At 50.4% G+C, this 19,276-nt stretch overlaps 2 protein-coding genes across 2 annotated transcripts; one reads left to right on the top strand and one right to left on the bottom strand.

Annotated features, from left to right (window-relative positions):
- The first annotated feature begins 52 nt into the window (after positions 1-52).
- Positions 53-4,576, top strand: LOC100483491 (transmembrane protein 198). The gene is given in 7 exon segments (XM_002916032.3): positions 53-252; positions 1,359-1,618; positions 2,217-2,596; positions 2,598-2,799; positions 3,248-3,405; positions 3,523-3,643; positions 3,646-4,576. Coding segments are annotated over 6 exon segments (1,068 nt in total). The 5' UTR covers positions 53-252; positions 1,359-1,443; the 3' UTR covers positions 3,678-4,576.
- Positions 4,577-4,741: 165 nt separating this feature from the next.
- MMP19 (matrix metallopeptidase 19) lies at positions 4,742-10,370 on the bottom strand. The gene is made up of 9 exons (XM_002916033.4): positions 10,156-10,370; positions 9,793-9,878; positions 8,756-8,886; positions 8,304-8,519; positions 7,580-7,825; positions 6,986-7,111; positions 6,216-6,380; positions 5,925-6,052; positions 4,742-5,756 (listed from the first exon to the last, which is right to left on the bottom strand). The coding sequence occupies exons 1-9, from the start codon at positions 10,243-10,245 to the stop codon at positions 5,301-5,303; spliced, it is 1,644 nt and encodes a 547-aa protein (XP_002916079.2). The 5' UTR covers positions 10,246-10,370; the 3' UTR covers positions 4,742-5,300.
- Between the last annotated feature and the right edge of the window lie 8,906 nt (positions 10,371-19,276).

Raw genomic sequence — 19,276 nt, forward strand, 5'->3', positions numbered from 1 at the left:
AGTTGGAGGGGCCCGCCCCGTGATGTCACCCCCACACACCCTGTCCCCTTCCTCCACCCCCCAGGCTGGTTGCATTTAGCTCACGGGGCTTGGGCTTCGACTTGCAAGAGTTTAGGGGGCAACGAACAGAGTGACCCCGGGGGTGCCCCACGCCCGACAGCCGCCCGGACGCCTAGGACCTCCGGGCAAGGATGCAGCAGGGGGGTTAGGGAAGCACTTCTACCCCCTCCTCTCCTGAGCCCTGGCAGGGTGGTGAGTAGTTAACACTCCTTCCCCAATCTGTCCTTGTTTAAGAGTCCCTAGACTTCCAAGCGGATTGAAGAGAGCAGCCCCAGGGATTTCCCACGTGAACCCTCTAGCCTGTTAGGACCTTGATGTCCAAAAGAAGACAGATGAAAGTGCCTGCAACCATCCTATCCCACTCCCACAGTGCCCCCAATACCAGCCCCTCCTTGGTGTTCTCCTTTCAGGAGCTGAATTCAAATCCCACAGGCAGCCCTGACACCCCTGGGGAAAGGGAGGGGTAGGAAAAGTCCCACCAATGTCCTGAGAGGAGGAGCAAGAGGCTACCAGGATGTGAGATGTCTGTGGGCAAGGTGCCTGCTTAGTCCAAGAGGGACCATGGGAATTGGACTGTGGCCGGATGTCCCCTCCCCCAACAACTCCATCTCCACATGAAGCCGAGGCTTCAGAACCTTGACAAAGTGTGGGGACTGTCTCTACTCTGATTTCTTGTCCCAAACTTTTGGTGTCCGTTTCTTTTTTCCCCCTCTTCCTTCCCTGGGGTTGGAGCAGCTGTCCAGAGACCCCACCATGACTCATTCTCTCCTCTTTCTCCTCCTCCCCCCTCGGTTAACCCCACCTTTCCCAGTCCAGTGAGGCAGTGTTGAGTCCCAGCTGCAGATGGGGCAAGTTTTCTTTTTAGCTGGAGCAAGCTGCTGGGCCTTTAGTGTCCAGTCCCACTAGCGGCCCTGGGCCCCTCCTTCCACCGACCTAGGACTTTCTACTCTTCCCACCCCACCCTAGAAAGCTAAGGAGCCGATAAAATCTCATCACCTTGTAAGATTTTAGTTTAAGTTTTACTTACTGTCCTTGTTTCAGAGGGTAGTAAAAAGACAGCTGGTTCCCCTTGACCCAATCCTGTAGATGTTTTCAGTTACCCCAGCAAGGCCATGCTCCCTGCAGAAATTGGCCTTTCTTCATAAGAAGTAGAGGCACAGGGGGCGCCTGGGTGGCACAGCGGTTAAGCGTCTGCCTTCGGCTCAGGGTGTGATCCCGGCGTTATGGGNGAAGAAGTAGAGGCACAGAATCCTCAAGATTCATGGGCACCTGAGTTCCTGCCCCCTACCCCCTTGCAGGTTTCCCAACCCCCTCAAGATATTCATGGATGGATGAGAGGAGCTGACACTGACCTTCCCCTCTGTGATCACCTTTTCTTCGGCCATGGAGGAAGCCTTGTTGCCCCTGGCCATGACCTCTGACCCCAGGCCCTTTAATCAACAACTCCCAGAGCCTCCAGATCCAAGATGTGTCTTGGAACCCCAGGACAATCCTGAACTGGCACCCGCCCTGGTGTGTGCTCTGTGCTGCTGCTTTGGAATCATCTACTGCTGCTTCGGTGAGGGCAGGGCCAGGATTCTGGGGGGCAGCTGCCCAAAACTGTCACCCTCAAGGATGATGCCAACTTCCTCCTTTGCTCCTGGGCCACCTCAACTCTTCTATCAGGGGATGCCTACCTTCAGTATAGCCCATGCTGCTCTTGCCAGCTCTTCTTGTCCACGCCCCATATCCATACCCTCTAGCTCTGACCCCTGTCAACTCCCACGTGGCTCTCTCTTCCCTCCTACCTCAAAATTGCACTTCCACATTATCTGCCATGTTTAAGGCTTCTTCAACCCTTCCCCCATAACCTGAATCAGCCTGTGCTGATTTCTCCCCATCTACCATCCCTGGAAGTACTAGACCTTCTTTCTATATTTACTCCCCAAAGTGTATCCATCTTACCTCCTGATTTTCCCTCCCACCCCCTCACAGTTTTTGAAAGGTCTCTGCCTTCCCTGAGATGATCCCTTTCTGCCCCTTGCCTTGAGGTCCCTGGGTTGCTGCTCCTGCCTTCTGCTCCTCTGGTTAGCCACTCCTCTCCCTTCTAATTCATCAGAGCCATCCCTGCAGATGTCCCCTTTCTGTCTCTCAGTGCCTCCTGCCTCCCTTCCCAGGCTACCGCTGCTTCAAGGCAGTAATGTTTCTCTCGGGCCTGCTGTCAGGAGCTCTGGTGATCTTCCTGCTGTGCCACAAGGAACGAGTGCTAGAGACACAGCTGAGCCTAGAGGTGAGCGCGGGCATTGCGCTGGGCATTGGACTCCTCTGTGGCCTGGTCACCATGTTGGTTCGCAGCGTTGGGCTCTTCCTGACTGGTCTCCTGCTAGGCCTGACCCTGGGTGCCGGGGCCCTGCTGGGCACAGAGCCCATCTACCAACCACCTTCAGCCTGGGTGCCGGCTGGGGGGCTGGTGGGGCTGGCACTGCTGGGAGCCCTGCTCACGCTTCGGTGGCCACATCCATTCACAGTTCTGGGCACAGCCCTGCTGGGTGCTGCGGGTGCTGGTGGCCTGTGCTGACTACTTCCTAGAGGGGCTGGCACTGGGCAGTCGGCTGGGCCAACGCTTGCAGGCACTTCCAGCCTTGCCTCCTCTCTGCTGGTACAGCTGGGTCTTGCTGGGCACCTGGCCAGCCCTGGGGGCTCTTGGGGCCCTGGCCCAGTGGAAGCTCATGGATGAGGAACATGGAGGCCACGCCAATGGTGAGTTAGTGCCATGGTACAGAAGCAGCCCACCTGTGCCTTCTCATGTTCCCAGTTCCCACACTTGACGGGGGGCGGCAGGCACGGGGGTGGGGGAGATACACTTAAGGGTGGCGGTGTCTAAGGTGAATGAGGCAGGGCACTGAAAGAAAGTTAGAGTTGGAGGAACCAACAGTCTGCGTAAGAATGAGGAAAAAGTGTCAGAGGGAGCAGGGAGGAGTTAGTTACTGGGGACTGTTATGGAAGGAAAGGAAGGTCTCAGGGAAGTCCAGGAAGAAAGTGTAGGAGGATTCCAAAGAAGAGCTTCTTTTAGAATAACCGCGGGGGAAATGAGGTTTGAGAGAGAACAGGGAGATCAAATGGGTTTCGCTAGAGGATGGGGGTGTCTGGGGGTGGGATTCAGGGTCTAAAGAGGCCTCCCTGAGTCCATATGGCCCCCTCCAAGCAGTGGTCTTGAGCCACCAGCGAAGGCATCTTCAGCTCCTTCAGATCCGTCAGCAAGAGGCCAAGTGGCACCGGACCTCCCCCGGGATGGGGCTCTGTGAAGGCAGCTACCGGCGTCAGCTTCCCCCCAGTGCCCGGAGCCCCGCTGATAGTCTGGCTCCCGTGAGTGAGGGGAGGGGCACACCTGGGGATGGGGCAGAGGGCACAAGGGGATGGTTGGGGGGGGGGGCCTCTGACCCAGGCCCTTCCTTCTGCCCTCTCTGCCCTGTGCCTCTCCAGAGTTATCTCCAGAGCCTTCGAGAGCGCCAACTGGGACCAGGCACCCAGGCCACAGCCCCCCACACCATCCTGGACCTGGATTCTGACTGTGGTTCCACTGTACCCCTCACCACACCTTCTGGTTCCACCCAGACCTGAGCCTAAACCTCCACTGATGCTTCCGCCCCTAGCAAGGGCCTTGGAGTGCCAAGTGTGCAGGACCTGAGCCCACAGGAACCACACACAAACTCCCCTGCCTCTCTCATTGGGATTAGAATCTGTACTCCAACCCAGACCAGCCCTGTAGGGATCTGTTTCAGGGACGGATAAAGGAGAATCTTGTGGGGAGGGGAGAGGAATGGAAGTATGAGTACCTACCTCTGTCCAATAATAGAGGTGCCCTGGCCCCTAAAATAACTGACTTCCTAATTTACTCAAAAAGCCTTTTATAGCCTTGCCTCAGTGTGCCTCACAATGGTAAAATAAGGGGTTTTGTTGTTGTAGGACCTACAGAAAACCAAGAAGCTCCCTAAAGCACTTGATAGCTATTTCGTGGGGAGAAGGGCACAGAGGAGCTCTAAGATCACCTAACCCCTATGCCTCTCATGAGGGGGTAGTTGGCTCCTGGTTAGCCTTTCCTCCTGGGTCCCATAGGCTCAAGTCCCCTTCTCCCACCTCAGTTGGGAGTACTGTCCTACGTGGTGCTTCCCTTTCTCTCCTTAATGTGGGGAGGACTGTGGGGCAATGCATGGCGCAGAACTTGCTCCAAGGAGAGACCATTGACCCACATGCCAGAGTCTTGCCCTTTCGCCCAAAGTAGCCTGGTCTTCATGGCTTCATGGGAGATAAGTGCCTTCTCTGCTTCTCATTGTAGGTGATGCTAATCTCCTTAACTAGAACTTTGTCCCAGCCACTAACCCATTCTAACTCCCTCGTCTGATTCTCCTGCTCAGAGTCCGTTCCCTGGTTCCCCAGACAGCATGAAAGAAGATATATTCCTGCCCTGGGCAACAAAGCTATGGTGGGAGGGAGGAAGAACACAGGAGCATGTGAATAAAATGGCATTGAACACTGAGCCGGGGAGTCCAGCGTCTGCTGTTACTGCTCTTTTCTTTCTCTGCGCCCCCAAACAGTTAGCCAGACTGACAAGTTGTCTGGTCCCCTAAAGATCTGATACATCTATCCTTATCAGACTGGACTCCCGGACACACAGCTACACACACAGCCAGCGGAAGAGCTGTTCAGTCCTCTCTAATGAACAAGGAGTTAGACTTTATTAAGCACAAATGTGCCAGACATTGTGCCCTGCACTTCACAAATAGTATTTCATTTGATGCAAACACCCTGCAGGATTGCTATTAACCTTATTTTGCAGATGGGGAATCTGAGACTCAATGAGGTTAATTAACTTGCCCAACGTCATAAGCAAGTAAATGTGATTCTTAAAGGGTCCCAAAGCCCTTGCTCATTTTACTGGCCATGACGTTTTCTTGCACTTTATCTAGGAAGAACAGGACCCAGGCTTCCCAGATGTTGCCATCCATCAGCCAAGGGCCTAAGTGATGCCTGCCTTCTACCACTGTCTTCCAGAGAACAGATAACACAGTTGGAAGTGCTATCTAGGATGGAGAAGAAATGTATAGAGTTGGGAGCTGACCCAGAGCGAGGGAGTGACTGCCCAGGAGGGCAAGAGCACAGAGGAGTGGTGGCCAGAGCTGGGACATTTAAAGGCCTGAGGTCTATGGTTCATGCCCCTACTGCAGCCCTGCAGCCTACTGAGCTGACATTTGATTCGCATCTTAGGCCTCTGGGAGGGTGATTTTACCAGGGAATGAAAGGGTGGGGGAGCCTGTGGCTGAGGGGGTAATGTCCAAGATGGGGTCTCCGGGTAAGTGATCAATGTTCAAGGTGGTATCTATGGCTGTCGATGTGGTATCCAAGGTTGTTCCTATGGCAGAGTGGTCAGTGCCTGTGGCTGACGGAGGGGCATCTCCACCTGATGGCGCAGGGTCTGTGGTCTGGGGGTGACAGTGCATCCAATTTTGGGCCGTATCTCTGGGATAGCCTTTCTCTACTCGAAGCTGCCGGTTGAGGCGCCAGTACTGTTTATCCTTGAAGAAGTAGACATGGCCATCCCGCCAGCTCATAGCAGCGGAGGGCTGGGTTGGGACTCCCGTAAACAACCCTTTGATTGGTTTAGGGTAGTGGCTGAAGTTAACTGGGGCCAGCTCGTCCCACTGCCAGTACCCAGAGCCCTAGGAGTAGAGTGGGTAAGGAGAAGAAGAGAATAAGGAGAGAGCTTAAGTATCCCCAGGGGTCTACCCGCAGCGGCAAATTGTCTCCCTTTGAGAGCAAGTCTGCTTCTCAGTGTGAGGGAGCCCACCCCTCCCAAGAAAGGATTTGCCCTGCTTCGAACTTTATACCTTGAAGAGGAACACCTTTTGGTTGAAAGGCCAATAAAGAGCTGCATCCAGGTTGGGTTCCACCCTATTCAGCTTCTTGGGGAAGCCAGGAGACATCTTGAAATTAATATAGCGCCACACCTTGTCTCCTGAGAGCAGGTAAGGAAAGAACAAGTTATCTCTGTCTTCAGGTGACAGCTTTTGGTTCTCCCATTCCACCCTCCCGGAAACTTCTCACCTCTCCCTCCCTTTTATGGCTTCTTTAATGGTAGGCCCTCCTCAGGTAACACACTGTAAACCAGTCCCTTTTACCCTTAAAGAAGTGAATCCACTGTGTTCGAGGAGAGTAGACAGCGGCATCTAGGTTTCCTGGGAGCCCCTCCCAAAGTGCAGACACTTGGAACAAGGGACCCAGCCCTGAATGGGTCACCGTCCACACGTAGTTCCCCTTGAAGGCGTAAGTCTTCCCTCGGGGCCCTGAGGGCAAAAGTGTGCACAAGTCAAAAAGACATGGGTCAAATAAAGACTTACGGGGGCACCTCAGGCAGGCTGATAATTTGCTCTCCTCCCACAGGCTGGGTTCTCAAAACTTCATTCAACTTTAATTTAAAGAGAGAATTAAGGTAGAGAAGGAAGACTCCTGTTCAGCCTCTTTGTTATTCAGAGCAATTCAGCTCTGATTCACTCAATAAAACAAAAGCCCCACAGACAGCTGCTCCCCTTTGGGGACCTCACCTCCCATTCCAAGTAGCTTCCAAGTTGTCCTTCCATGCAGGTATAATACCATCTCTAACAGATATTCCAGTCAATAGAGTTTTCTTCATCTTGCTGTATTACCAGATATGTTTTGGTGGCCCTTACAGGGAGGTAACGGAGGTAAATGCCCACCTAACCCACCTTTAATTTGGCTCTGAAGCCTCCCTCCCCATGCCACATGCCTTCTTCCATGGCCACTGACCCCTGCCTGGTATCTAACCTCTGCTGCTCATGCTGAGGTCCCATGTCATTCCCATTTGTCCAGGTCTCGAGGTCAGTGGGCTGCTGCCACTGCCTGCCTACAGCCTAGAGGGGAAGGGCCTCACCCAGCATCATGGCATCCAGTTCACCACTGCAGGGGTCTGGCATGGGACTGGGTTCTGTGGGCACGTGTGGTACAGAGGGGAGCTCCATCTCTTCTTCTTCATCCTCTATCTCTGGGCTCTTCTTGCCTGCAAGGTCACATAATGCTGCTCAAGGAGAGAACTCATAGCACCTGGCCTCCCACTCTTCTAGAAGTTTGGCTCAGAGGCCCCATAGAAATGGGAAAAGCAAATCCTAGAGAATTTTTCTTGGTGGGAGGCAAGATCATACTGATATGGACAGGAGACACGTTTTAGTTTTGAGAGGCACCAGAAAGGGGGAAGGAAGTGTGCTGGGATATTCATTCTTCTTCATCCCCAAGAAGGGGTAAGAGGGAAGAGAGGCCTGGAAGGAAGGTCAGACATGCAAGTGTCAGAAAAACAACTGCTGAAAATGAAGAATCCTGAATAACTGGGTAGGAGGAAGAGAAAGAAGCCAAGTCATCTCCTACCATGGAGGTCAGACCTGTCTCTTCAAGCCTGAAGAGATGCTGGTCACACCGACCTTCCTGATCACTAGGGGTCATGACTAGCTGTCACCTGAGGGAAAATACTAACCGTAGAGAGCCTGAATCCCTGCCACGTCATCTGGGTGCAGCTTGAAGTGGGCCCGGTAGCCAGCATAGACAGGGGCCATGAGGGCCTGGGTATATCGGGAGTGCCCAAGCCCCAGGGCGTGGCCCAGTTCATGGGCTGCAATGATGCGTAGGTTCACCCCCCCGGAAGTCCCCTCGGTCCAGAGCTCGTCTTCATCAAAGTGCACACTGCCCAGCTCTGGGATGTCAGCATGGGCCAGGACCCTCCCTGGACAAAGACAAAGGTAGACAGGAAGGAGGTCAGAGTCTCCTAGGCTAGAGCATCCCCTACCTGTTATAAACCCCAATTCTTCCATTCCCTTAAATTTCCATCTATATTCAGTCTCTCGGATGCCTCTCTCTCAATTTTCACCTCCCCTTGTCAGCACCCAGTTCTCTTTGCGATGCCCATCCCTCTGTCTCTGTACTTCCCAATCACTCTCTTCTCTCTGGCCCAGTCCTCTCAGAGAGGTATCTTGAGGAGGGGAACATAAACCAAGGACTAAGGCATAAGCTTCAAAGAGGAGACTTGATAAGACCCCAGGGAGGTGACCAGCTGCTCCCCAAGAGAATGTTAGAAGGTGATTAGAGTGTAGGGTGCAGTTGGGCATAGGGGGCAGCCTGAGCATTAAGGTTCCAGAGTCACTGGCTCAAGGGGACAGAGATCATCTCAAACTGTGAGGTGGGAGCTGAGAGCTGGTGCCTACCAGGTCCATCAAAGGGCTTGGAGCAGTACGGGCTCTGGCGGCCATGGAAGGAGAGGCGGATGTCAGCCCAGCCAGCCTGCACCTCCCGGAAGGTCAGGGGGGCCACATTGCTCCAGTACCGGAAGGCCTGAAGCAGGGCAGCCCGGGCTGTGTGGGGCGGGAGGGTGGAAGGCAGGTTCAAGATGCGAAAGGTCAGGTGTTTCTTTCTCCAGCGGCCTGGTTATTGGACCGGAAAACAGATGAGAAACAGAGATCCTCTGCCAGCCCCAGAGAACTCCCCTGAGGCCAGGCATTCACTCAGCAAAGCTACGTCTCCAGGTAGGCGATGATCAGCCAATCACCAGGTGATCATCCGTTCAACACTGAGCTGGACCAGGCTGTCCCAGTGTCACCTGTACTCCAGAGCCATGCCACAGTCTCCCTACCCTCCCTTTCCCAGCCTCAGTCCTCACCCAGCAGGAGGTATTTAAGGGTCTTCTGGTTGAAGGGGTCCTCCAGACCACAACGGGGCTGCCTCATGCGGGCCCTTGTGGCATCATCCAGCTGACCTGAGACTGGCAGCTCAGATGCTTCCTGAAAAGTTCTGAAAAGAGGGAGAGGGATGGGCCCAGCAGGGCAGGGGAATCTGGAATGACTGGAAACTGAGGATAGTTCTTTGGCCCCCTTCTGCCCACAGTGGTAGCTGAGAATGGCACAGAATCTCTGAAGCTGATGGGGTCACTCCAGTACCCAGTCCTCATAATTAGGACTTTCTCTTCTGTTCTGCAGAAATAGCGGTACTCCAGCTTCACCTCCCCATCTTCGGTCTTTTACTTGTGTAAGATTCCCCTCGGGTATAGCCCTCTTCCCCTACTGTAATCTCTAACCTTCTCCTGCCCTGGGGAAGTGTCCCACCCCCTCCTCTGGAGACTCTGCCACCACTGGTCCCACCTGAAGGCCTGTCCTCCCTTGGCCTTCTCCTCCTGACTAGACCCCCCTCCCAGCCCAGCCTGCTCTGGGTCAATTTCATCCCTCAGGCACTGCAGGCGCTGTGGCTTTTCAGGGACTGTGAATATATCTGAGAGCAGAAAGAAAAACTATCCATTAGATCCAAAGTAGGAAAAGAAAACTTCAAAATGTAAATAAATGCTGAATTAAATGTCTACAAAAAGCAACATCATGCCAACAACTCAACTCCAAATCAACTCAACTCATAGTTTTACATGTAAATTATACTTCCTGTGGGATGTCACTAATAGCATATTGGATACAATGTGCAATGGAGCCTCCAAAGGGATGCTTAGGGCCTAGGAAGATACAGTGACTGCTCCTCATCTTTGAATCCCCATCTCACTCCATGCCCCACCACCCTGAGTGATAGCAACCCATTCCCTAGATCCCCGACATGGACTGGGGTCAGGCAGAAGTGGGCCTGGGGAGAGGAAGAGATGAGAAGGAAAGACGACCTTGCAACCTTGACCTTTAAGGCATGTACCTTATGACCTCTCACCTCAGAGCCTCCATGATATCTTCTGCCCTGAAGTCATCAGGTCCTTCTAGAGGCTTCTGTAGGTACCCATATTGTAACAGGTAATCCTATGATGGGGGTCACAGTAAGCAGAATAAAAAAGGGAGCAAGTCTCAGGGTAAAGCTTCTCAGTGACCTAACAGACCCATGAGGTTAGGAGGGGACAGTCATGGAAGGACTAAAGGAGAGGCATCTTAGGGAAGGGGCTCAGCTGAAGTAGATCATGGAGCAGAGGAAGGAAGGGAAAGACAGGTTGAAGGTCAGGAGGGAGGCTTGGATGGGACTATAGTGCAGTACCCCAATCCCTTCCTGGGCCTGGGTCCCTCCTTCCCCAGGGGGACTCACCACGGCTGTCTCTTTCCCTGCAGGCCCCAGGGCCCAGCCTGAGACTGTCATACGGAGTAGGAAGCCCAGCCACAGCCATTGCCAGTTCATGGTCCCACCAGGCAGGAACTCCAGAGGCGGTCTGTGCCCTCTGCCCTGAGATTTCTGGGAGCCTGAGGGAGCAGGGCTGGGTGGGGGGGGCTCCTGCCTCCAGTTCTTTCCACTCTCCAGTCTCTGGCCCTCTTTATAAAACTTTAGAGGAGGGGAACTGGGGGGAGTGGCAGTGGGAGGTGACTCAGCCCAGAGATGTGTTGCAATTCACCATTAACCCCTGCCCTGCCACAGAGTTTCTTTTTTTTTTTTATCACCATACCAGTATTTTTTTTTATTTTTTATTTATTTTTTTTAATTTTATTTTATTATATTATGTTAATCACCATACAGTACATCCCCAGATTCCTGTAAAGTTTGATGCTTCATTAGTTGCGTATAACACCCAGTGCACCATGCAATACGTGCCCTCCTTACTACCCATCACCAGTCTATCCCATTCCCCCACCCCCTCCCCTCTGAAGTCTTCAGTTTGTTTCTCATAGTCCATAGTCTCTCATGTTTCATTCCCCCTTCTGATTACCCCCCTTTTCTTTATCCCTTTCTTCCCCTACCGATCCTCCTAGTTCTTATGTTCCATAGATGAGAGAAATCATATGATAATTGTCTTTCTCTGCTTGACTTATTTCACTTAGCATTATCTCCTCCAGTGCCGTCCATGTTGCAGCAAATGTTGAGAATTCGTTCTTTCTGATAGCTGAGTAATATTCCATTGTATATATGGACCACAGCTTCTTAATCCAGTCATCTGTTGAAGGGCATCTCGGCTCCTTCCATGATTTGGCTATTGTGCCACAGGGTTTCTATCAAGAAGAGCCCCCAACCCATTCCCACAGAGTCCTCTCCTGGAGATGGGAAGACTTTTCATACTGCCCTGGGGGTGGGCATCCTGGCAGGAGGAGCAGAATCTCTGCAAAGACTGGGATAGGGACCATGGCTATCCTGTGCAGCTGGACATTCTTGTGCCCCAGGAACCCTGAGGCAGCAAACCCCTCATCTTCAGCCTTCATGGGTCGCTGTCTGCTCTGGGATGGCGGGGGGGGGGGGGGGGGGGGGAGCGAAGAGGTAGGAAGCAACTCAGGTGCTCAGGTTTCCAGGGAAGAAATCAGAGACGAGGTCTCAGTTTCTTTGTACCAGAGACAAATTTGGGGATTTCTTGAAGCCTACTTGTGTGTGCTTTAATAAAAAGTCATTATTTCAAGCACTGAATGAGCCTGTAATGTTGGGGTGGGAATGGGAGTTAACAAGGGCACAAAGGAGCGAAAGGCCAGAGCTTGCCCACAGGGAGATGGTGGATGCATTAAGGCTGATCCGAGCACCCGGAGTGAGGGGAACCGGGATGCCAGGCCAGAGGTGCCCCATCCTAAGGATCGGGAGGCCATGGGGAGGTTTGCCACGAAGACAGGTTTTGAGCTGGGCTTTGAAGGCTGGCTAAGAAGTGGCGGAAGTAAAAGAGCAAAGAGGGACAGGGACCGTGCAGGTCTTGAGTGAAAGTGCAGGGCTGAGCAAAACTGCTGTGCTCAGTGAGTAGCTTCCAGGGTCTGGACGACTTCATTCCCTGCTGAGTCCCCTGTGCCTCCCTCAGGCCAGCTCAGAGCTTCAGGCGGTGCTTAAAGAATCTTTGTCAAACGAATAACTGGGGTGGGAGAGTGGTTGAGAGCCAGAGTTTAGAGGGGGTCTTGAGTGCTATTTAAGGAAGAGATGACAAACTTCCAATGTAAAACATCTACTTTGTGTTGGGTGATTTATCAATGATCTCATTTAATTCTCACAACCCTCCTAGGACAGAGGAATTATTCTGGTCTGTTTGTTTGTTTTTTGTTTTTGTCATTTTTTTATCCATTTTTATAAGAGGAAATGGAGACCCAGAGAGGGAACTTGACTGAGGACATGAAGCTCCCCATTGATCTGGTCAAATCCCTCTGCTGACTCCATAACCCATCATAACCCATACTCTTTCCATGCACCACACTGATGACTCTCAGAGTTCTGTTCTTTAAATGTTTAGGAACCACTAAAGGTTCCACTGTCATTTATGCATCACCCCTCTGCATATCTTTCAGACGCACAGGGAAGTAGGGATAGGACTGGGAGAGAGGGTTACTAAACTCCCATTGTCCGTAGGACCCCAGTGCTGAGCCCTTCCCCACATGCTGGGCTGTAAGGCTGACAGGCTTTACAGGGGAACCCTTCACACTCCAGGGTCGAGGTGGGGGATACTCCTGACTCATACTGTTGCCCTTGATGATGCTGAGCCCTTGACCCACCCAGCCCTCAACTGGGTAACAATCAGGTGACTAAGTGACAGGCAAGGAAGGACAGAGAGTGACAGATAAGGTCAGACTGAGGCCATCAACAAAGCTGATGTCCCCAGGAAATGATGGAGTTTAGGAACCAGCTCTCACTCAGCCCCCTGCAGGGTTCTTTCACAACTTTGCCCTTCTCCCCCTCTTTCTACTCTCCACCCCTCACTCCCTCTCTTTTTGAGAATGGGACATGGTCCAGTTGAAAATTATCATCTTTTTCTGATTAAAGGTTTCTCTTGGGTGCCTGGGTGGTTCAGTCGGTTAAGCGTCTGCCTTAAGCTCAGGTCATGATCCCTGGTTCCTGGGATCAAGACCCACATCATCGTGCTCCCCTAAGGGGGAGCCTGCTTCTCCCTTTCCCTCTGCCTGCCGCTCCCCCTGCCTGTGCTCTCTCTCTCTCTCTGTCAAATAAATAAATAGTATCTTTTTAAATAAATAAGTCAAGTTTTTTCTTTTTCCTGAAAAAAGTTGTCCTTTGCTCGTTGTAGTAAATTTTGGAGAAAACCAAAATAAACAAGGAAGAAGATGAAAACCACCAGTAAATGCTACCCAGAAGAGAACGACGAGTAACATTTTGACCCATTTACTTGCAACTCTGTGGCTCTGAGTTCAGCTCCAGCTCTGCCTGCCCAGACTCAGCCCCTGGAGACGGGCTGGGATGGAAGAGAAAGTGGTAAGAAGTAGTAAAAAAAAAAAAAAATGATAATGGAGGGACAGGAGCCGAGGGTGGTGGGGAGAGAAGAGGATACAGACAGGGAGGATGTGAGATAAAGAACTAAGATGAATGTGAGAGCTGATTACTCCCTCCCCTTAAGCACCTCCTATCAGGAAAAAAACAAACAAACAAACCAAGGAGCAGCGAGGACACTTGAGAATGTGTGAGAGTGTGTTAGTGAGAGATGATTATGAAAGGTGGGCCCTCACTCTGGCATGGAACCACATTCTACATACTAAGGAGTCAGGAGAGAATAGAGTAAAATAGTAAAAGCTGCCATTTACCTCTCAGCAACCAAGCTGATATTATCACCTTCTTACAGGAAAGGAAACTGAGTCTAATAGGCTGCTTCAGGCCACACAGCCAGGAAGCAGTAGAGCCTCAGGCTCAATCTATGACCATCTTTGCAGCCTCCCAAGAGTTTGCACAGGAGCCCAGACAAAACCCCCTAGAGCCAGGAGTTGCAAGCAGGCACGTGTGCAAGGACCGATAACTAACCGGTCCCCGCAGTGACATCGTGGCCACCCCCTCCACCAGCCCCCACCCCCTGAGCCACGCTGACCCAGCTCTTTTTCCCTCTGAATTTGTCACCTCTCCCTGGGGGAGATATGGGGATGTGTGCAAAGGGTTAGGACATGTGCTCTGCCTGCCCCAAAAGAGAACTTGATTTTGAGGGAAAGAAATCCGGAGTTCTTTGGCTTGCTTGCTCCCTTCCTGCAAACTAGTTTCCCTCTCTGTCCACAGAATGTGGCGGAAGAATTGTGTATGGAAATATTTTTAATTAAAATATTTTAAACTATAACAGGAGGAAGTAGGTTAGGTTCTGAGCGTATTTTCTAGTGATGGGGGGGCAATGGGGCTACAGGTTGTAGGGCAAAAGTTGGTTAGAAGTCTCTTAAGTCCAAGCGAAGCGGATCTCTAAACCACCACCCACCCTCTCTGACCCATATGGGGTGGCCCCTAGGGCTGGACATCCTGATATAAAGGGCAAGTCTGGGGCCTGAAACTGGAAATTGGAGGTGAGAAAAACGTAAGTTCTAACTCACCAGCCCAGACACTGCTCTTGATTTCAAGAAATGCGTTGTTAGCTTCTGGCCTGTTTCCCCTGAGCCCTCCCTGGCTGAATGGGGTTGAGTTTTCCAAGCTGTTACCCTGGAAACTTCTGTTTTTAAGAGGACCCCCCCCCCCCCAGCAAACACACACTCCTTTAATTAGTCATGAGTTCCTAGAAGCCAGATGGGAAACAATGGTTTGGACTGTGCGCAGCTGGAACTGGTTAGTGACAAGAAGAGTGGGAGGGGCTTGGGGATGGCTCAGGGCCGGCGCCAGCACATTCTGTTCCCAGGATGCTCCAGACTTCCTCAGGCCCCCTACAAACACTTCCCCACCACAAGCATTCCCACCCACCTATAGCTCCTCCAACATGCACCCACTCAGGCATTAGCCCGAACTGGCTCAGTTGAGAGGATGTCAGGAGAGGCTATCAGACCCAAATCCTTAAGTTCTCCAGTTCCTGTCAAAGTGTAGAGGAAGACAAGATCTGCTCTTTGTCTCCAATTCACAGGAGAAGCTATCACCCCACAGGACACCCCTGGAGATTGCTGAAGGCTTCTGCTGGTTAACCCATTACCCAGTACAGTGCCAAAGGGATCCAGGAAGGGATAAATTCTAACCTCTAGAGTAAGGAGGGGAGTAGAGGAATAAGAAGGTCAACTGGAGGCACCTGGCTGGCTCAGTTAGTAAAGCATGGGACTCTTGATCCTGGGGTCCTGAGTTCAAGCCCCACATTGGGTGTAGGGTTTACTTAAAAAGGGGGGGGCACCTGGGTGGTTCAGTCAGTTGGATGTCTAACTCTTGATTTTGGCTCAGGTCATGATCTTGGGGTCATGGGATCAAGCCCTGCATCAGGCTCTGTGCTCACCATGGAGTCTGCTTGTTCCTCTCCCTCTGCTCCTGCCCCCATGCTCACGTGTGCTCTCTCTCTCTCAGATAAATCTTTTTTAAAAAGTGATTAAATTATGGGGTGCCTGGGTGGCTCAGTCGTTAAGCATCTGCCTTCGGCTCAGGCGTGATCCCAGGGCCCTGGGATCGAGCCCGGCATCGGGCTCCCTGCTCTGCTGGGAGCCTGCTTCTTCCTCTCCACTCCCCCTGTTTGTGTTCCCTCTCTCGCTGGCTGTCTCTCTCTCCGTCAAATATATAAGTAAAATCTTTTTCTTAAAAAAGTGATTAAATTAAAGGGGAAGGGGCGCCTGGGTGGCTCAGTCGGTTGAGTAGCTGCCTTCAGCTCAGGTCATGATCCCAGAGTTCTGGGATTGAGCCCCAAGTTGGGCTCCCTACTCAGTGGGGAGTCTGCTTGTCCCTCTGCCTCTCCCCCTGCTTGTGCACTCTCTCTCTCTCAAATAAATATATAAAATCTTTTTAAAATTAATTAATTAATTAAAGGGGAAAAAAGCTTAAATGTTCTTTCAGCATCTAAGATGATAGGGAAATGATGGTAACACAAAAGATTTTTGCTCTTCCTGGGAATGGCTGCCTTTTCCTTAATGAAAACCAAACTGATCTTTATTGCTTTTCCCAAGGGCAGTGGGGTGTGGGGAAGCACTTTTGCCTCCTGCCCTCATTTTGTAACCCCAGGAAACAGATCTGTCCTCATGTTTGGGGACTGTCATGGGCCTGGAAAGTTCATGTTTGGATCTCTTTTTTATTGACAAAAGGCTTTGACAGGCGGTTGGCAAAGGAAAGAGTTAGCACTGACTTCCCTTTTTGAAGAGGGTAGTAACTTGATGGGGGAAGGAGACCTAGAATAACCCAATTCTGCTTCTGCCACACCAGCAACTTCAGAGAGGGCTCGTGGGGTAAGAAAGCTGCCCTTAAAGGGGGAGGCATGGAGGGAGAAGCAGGGAGGCATGGAGGGAGAAGACTCTCCTTTGTGCCCCTTGTTTTCTTCCTAACTAAAGAAGGATAGCGGAGGGTTCACCAGTGTGATTATATTTTTGTTTTTTAGTGAATTCATTAATTTGACAGTGTGGGAAGTATCAACCCGATAAATAAGTATATCCTGCATATAGTGAGGAAAAAAGAGCTAAAGGGTTTTAAAGGGGCAAGGGGCACCTGGGTGGCTCAGTCGGTTAAGTGTCTGACTCTTGATTTCAGCTCAGGTCATGATCTCAGGGTCGTGAGACTGACCCTCCATGTCAGGCTCCCCACTCAGCACTGAGTCAGCTTGAGAGTCTCTGTCCCTCTGCCCCTGACCTCCCCCACCCTGTGCTGGCTCTCTAAGATAAATAAATAAATCTTTAAGAAAAAATAGAGTGTTAAAGGGGCAAAGTTCCAGTTTGCGTTTGAGCTGCAAGCAGCTTTGGCATAATGAGCACTACCCTGAAGCTGTGAAAGAAGTTTTTGAAATGGGAAATGGAAAAAGATAATTGAGAAAGAAGATTGTTGATCCTCAAGAAGACGTATTCTCAGATTTTTTAAATACTCACCTATTTTTAGAGAGAGATCGAGAACGAGAGAGCACAGGGGGAGGGGCAGAGGGAGAAGGAGAGGAGCAGACTCCCCACTGAGCAGGGAGCCCAACGTGGGGTTAGAGCCCACGACCCCAAGACCATACTCTGAGCTGAAATCAAGAGTAGAAGGCCCAACCAACTGAGCCACAGGCGCCCCATGTATTCTCAGATTTTTTATCCAGAAGCTATTCTTAAGGATGTGTGTGCCTGCCTGTTGACCATTTTCATAACATTCCTAGTGTGTGTGTGTGTGGGTGTTATTACAGGAGTGATGCTTCCCCGTTGTAAAAACTTGAAATGATACCTAACTGCCTGCTTTCAAAAAGGAAACCAGATATTGATGGGATAGGAGCACACTGGGAGGAAAGATTTGAGAGATATTTGGAAACCAAGAGCTGGAACAGATGGAGAAATATCTAGTTATCACAAATTAAGGCTGGTCACTGACCAGAGTAGCCATGGTGGTCAATAAGATCACAAAGAATTGATAAACAAGCATGTTAGCCCTCTACTATGAGGCCAATTGCAGAGGCCAGTGACAGAGTGAAAAAGAAGCAAGTAAAAGGTTGAGGAGTTGAAGGAGCATGAGAAGCTGAACCTAGCTGGGATTAAGGTCATTTATTTGAGGGCAAATCAAAAGAGTTGTTTGTTTTTCTGACTAGTCAAAGTATACCCTTGCAAATACAAGAAATGAGTATTGGCAAAAACTGTATTAATCTGTCATTCACTGCTTCACTTACTGAATTTATTGGTGCCTCTTAAACTTTTCTATTACTATTTGCCAGGTAGATTATTAAAATATATGGTCAGAGAGTAGAGGTAAATGTACATAAATGTGGTGGTTACTTCTTTGGGAAATTTGTCCATCTCACAGTGATTACCCATTCTTTGTCCCCCTTCCACATGGTTAAATGGGTGACTGCCAGCAGCCGTATTTATGCTAACTAAAACTCTGCCCTCCAGACCAGCTAACTGAACCAGAGATAGACAACAGAGACAAGCAGATTTATTCCTCCCAACACCCCAGGAATTGGATCTGGAAAAGAAATAAGTTAGTCCCTTCATGTGACTGGATCTGAAACATGTAAAGCTCAGGCAGTGAATTGTGGCTATTTTTCCCCCACTGAGGACAGAGAACCAGAAGAAGCCTATTGCTAGGAAAGAAGCCCAAAACAGAAGGTCAGAGGCAAGATGAGAGGAGAGACCGGAAGAACATACCTGGGTTCATGATGGCTTCTCTTTGCTGGTTCCACAGGACCAGATGGATCCTTGTTCTTGACTCTTTGTAACCCAATGGTATGCTCAATAATGGCCCACAAATATGTCTATGTCCTAATCCCCAGAACCTCTAAATATGTTCCCTTACATGGCAAAAAGGGCTTTACCGAGGATAAAATTAAGGATCTTGACATGGGGAAATTCCCATGAAAAAGAAATTAATTTAGACATAGATCTTAACTCAAAATGGATCATGGACTTAAATGTAAGCATAAAACTATAAAACTCCTAGGAGAAAACATAGATGACCTTGAGCACGGCAAAGGCTTTTCAGAGGCAACACCAAAGGCATGATCCATGAAAGCAACAATAAGCTGAACTTCAGTAAAATTAAAAACTTATGCTGTGAGAAAGACAATGTCAAGAGAATGAGAAGACACGCCACAGGGTGATAGAAAATATTTGCAAAAGACACATCTGGTAGAGGACTGGTATCCAAAATATACAAAAAAAACCTCTTAAAATTCAGTAGTAAGATGCGGTCCCTGGATGGCTCAGTCAGTTAAACATCCAACTCTTGATTTCAGCTCAGGTCCTGATCTCAGGGTCATGGAATCAAGCCCCTTAGCAGGCTCTGCATTCAGCGGCAAGTCTGCTCAAGACTCTCTCTCCTCTCCCTCTGCCCCCACCTGCCCTCAAATAAATAAATAAATAAATTTTTAAGACTTTATTTATTTGAGAGAGAGAGAGCAGGAATGGGGAGAAGAGGGAGAAGCAGACTTCCCACTGAGCAGGGAACCCGACTTGGGACTCAATCCCAGGACCCTGGGATCATGATCTGAACCAAAGACAGAGACTTAACCAATTGAGCCACCCAGGTGCCCCTAAATAAATAAAATCTTTTTTAAAAATTTTAAAAACCTCAGTAATAAGAAAATGAACCACCTCGGGGCGCCTGGGTGGCACAGCAGTAGGGCGTCTGCCTTCGGCTCAGGGCGCGGTCCCGGCGTTATGGGATCGAGCCCCACGTCAGGCTCTCCTCTGCTATGGGCCTGCTTCATCCTCTCTCTCTCCCCCTGCTTGTGTTCCCTCTCTCGCTGGCTGTCTCTATCTCTGTTGAATAAATAATAAAAAAATCTTTAAAAAAAAAAAAGAAAGAAAATGAACCACCTCATTTTTTAAAAATGGGCGAAAGACCTACACTTTTTTTTTTAAAGATTTTATTTATTTATGTGACAGAGAGACAGCCAACGAGAGAGGGAACACAGCAGGGGAGAGGGAGG

This window comes from Ailuropoda melanoleuca, chromosome 15 (genome assembly GCF_002007445.2).
Source record: "Ailuropoda melanoleuca isolate Jingjing chromosome 15, ASM200744v2, whole genome shotgun sequence".
Classification (NCBI taxonomy): domain Eukaryota; kingdom Metazoa; phylum Chordata; class Mammalia; order Carnivora; family Ursidae; genus Ailuropoda; species Ailuropoda melanoleuca.

Coding starts and splice junctions, on each gene's coding strand:
- MMP19 (XM_002916033.4), bottom strand. CDS start 10,245: ATGAACTGGCAATGGCTGTGGCTGGGCTTCCTACTCCGTATGACAGTC. Junction 6,381..6,985: donor ACTGGATGCCATGATGCTGG/GTGAGGCCCTTC, acceptor TTTTGCCCTCAG/GGCCCCGAGGGAAGACTTAC. Junction 6,053..6,215: donor GTGGATTCACTTCTTTAAGG/GTAAAAGGGACT, acceptor ACCTGCTCTCAG/GAGACAAGGTGTGGCGCTAT.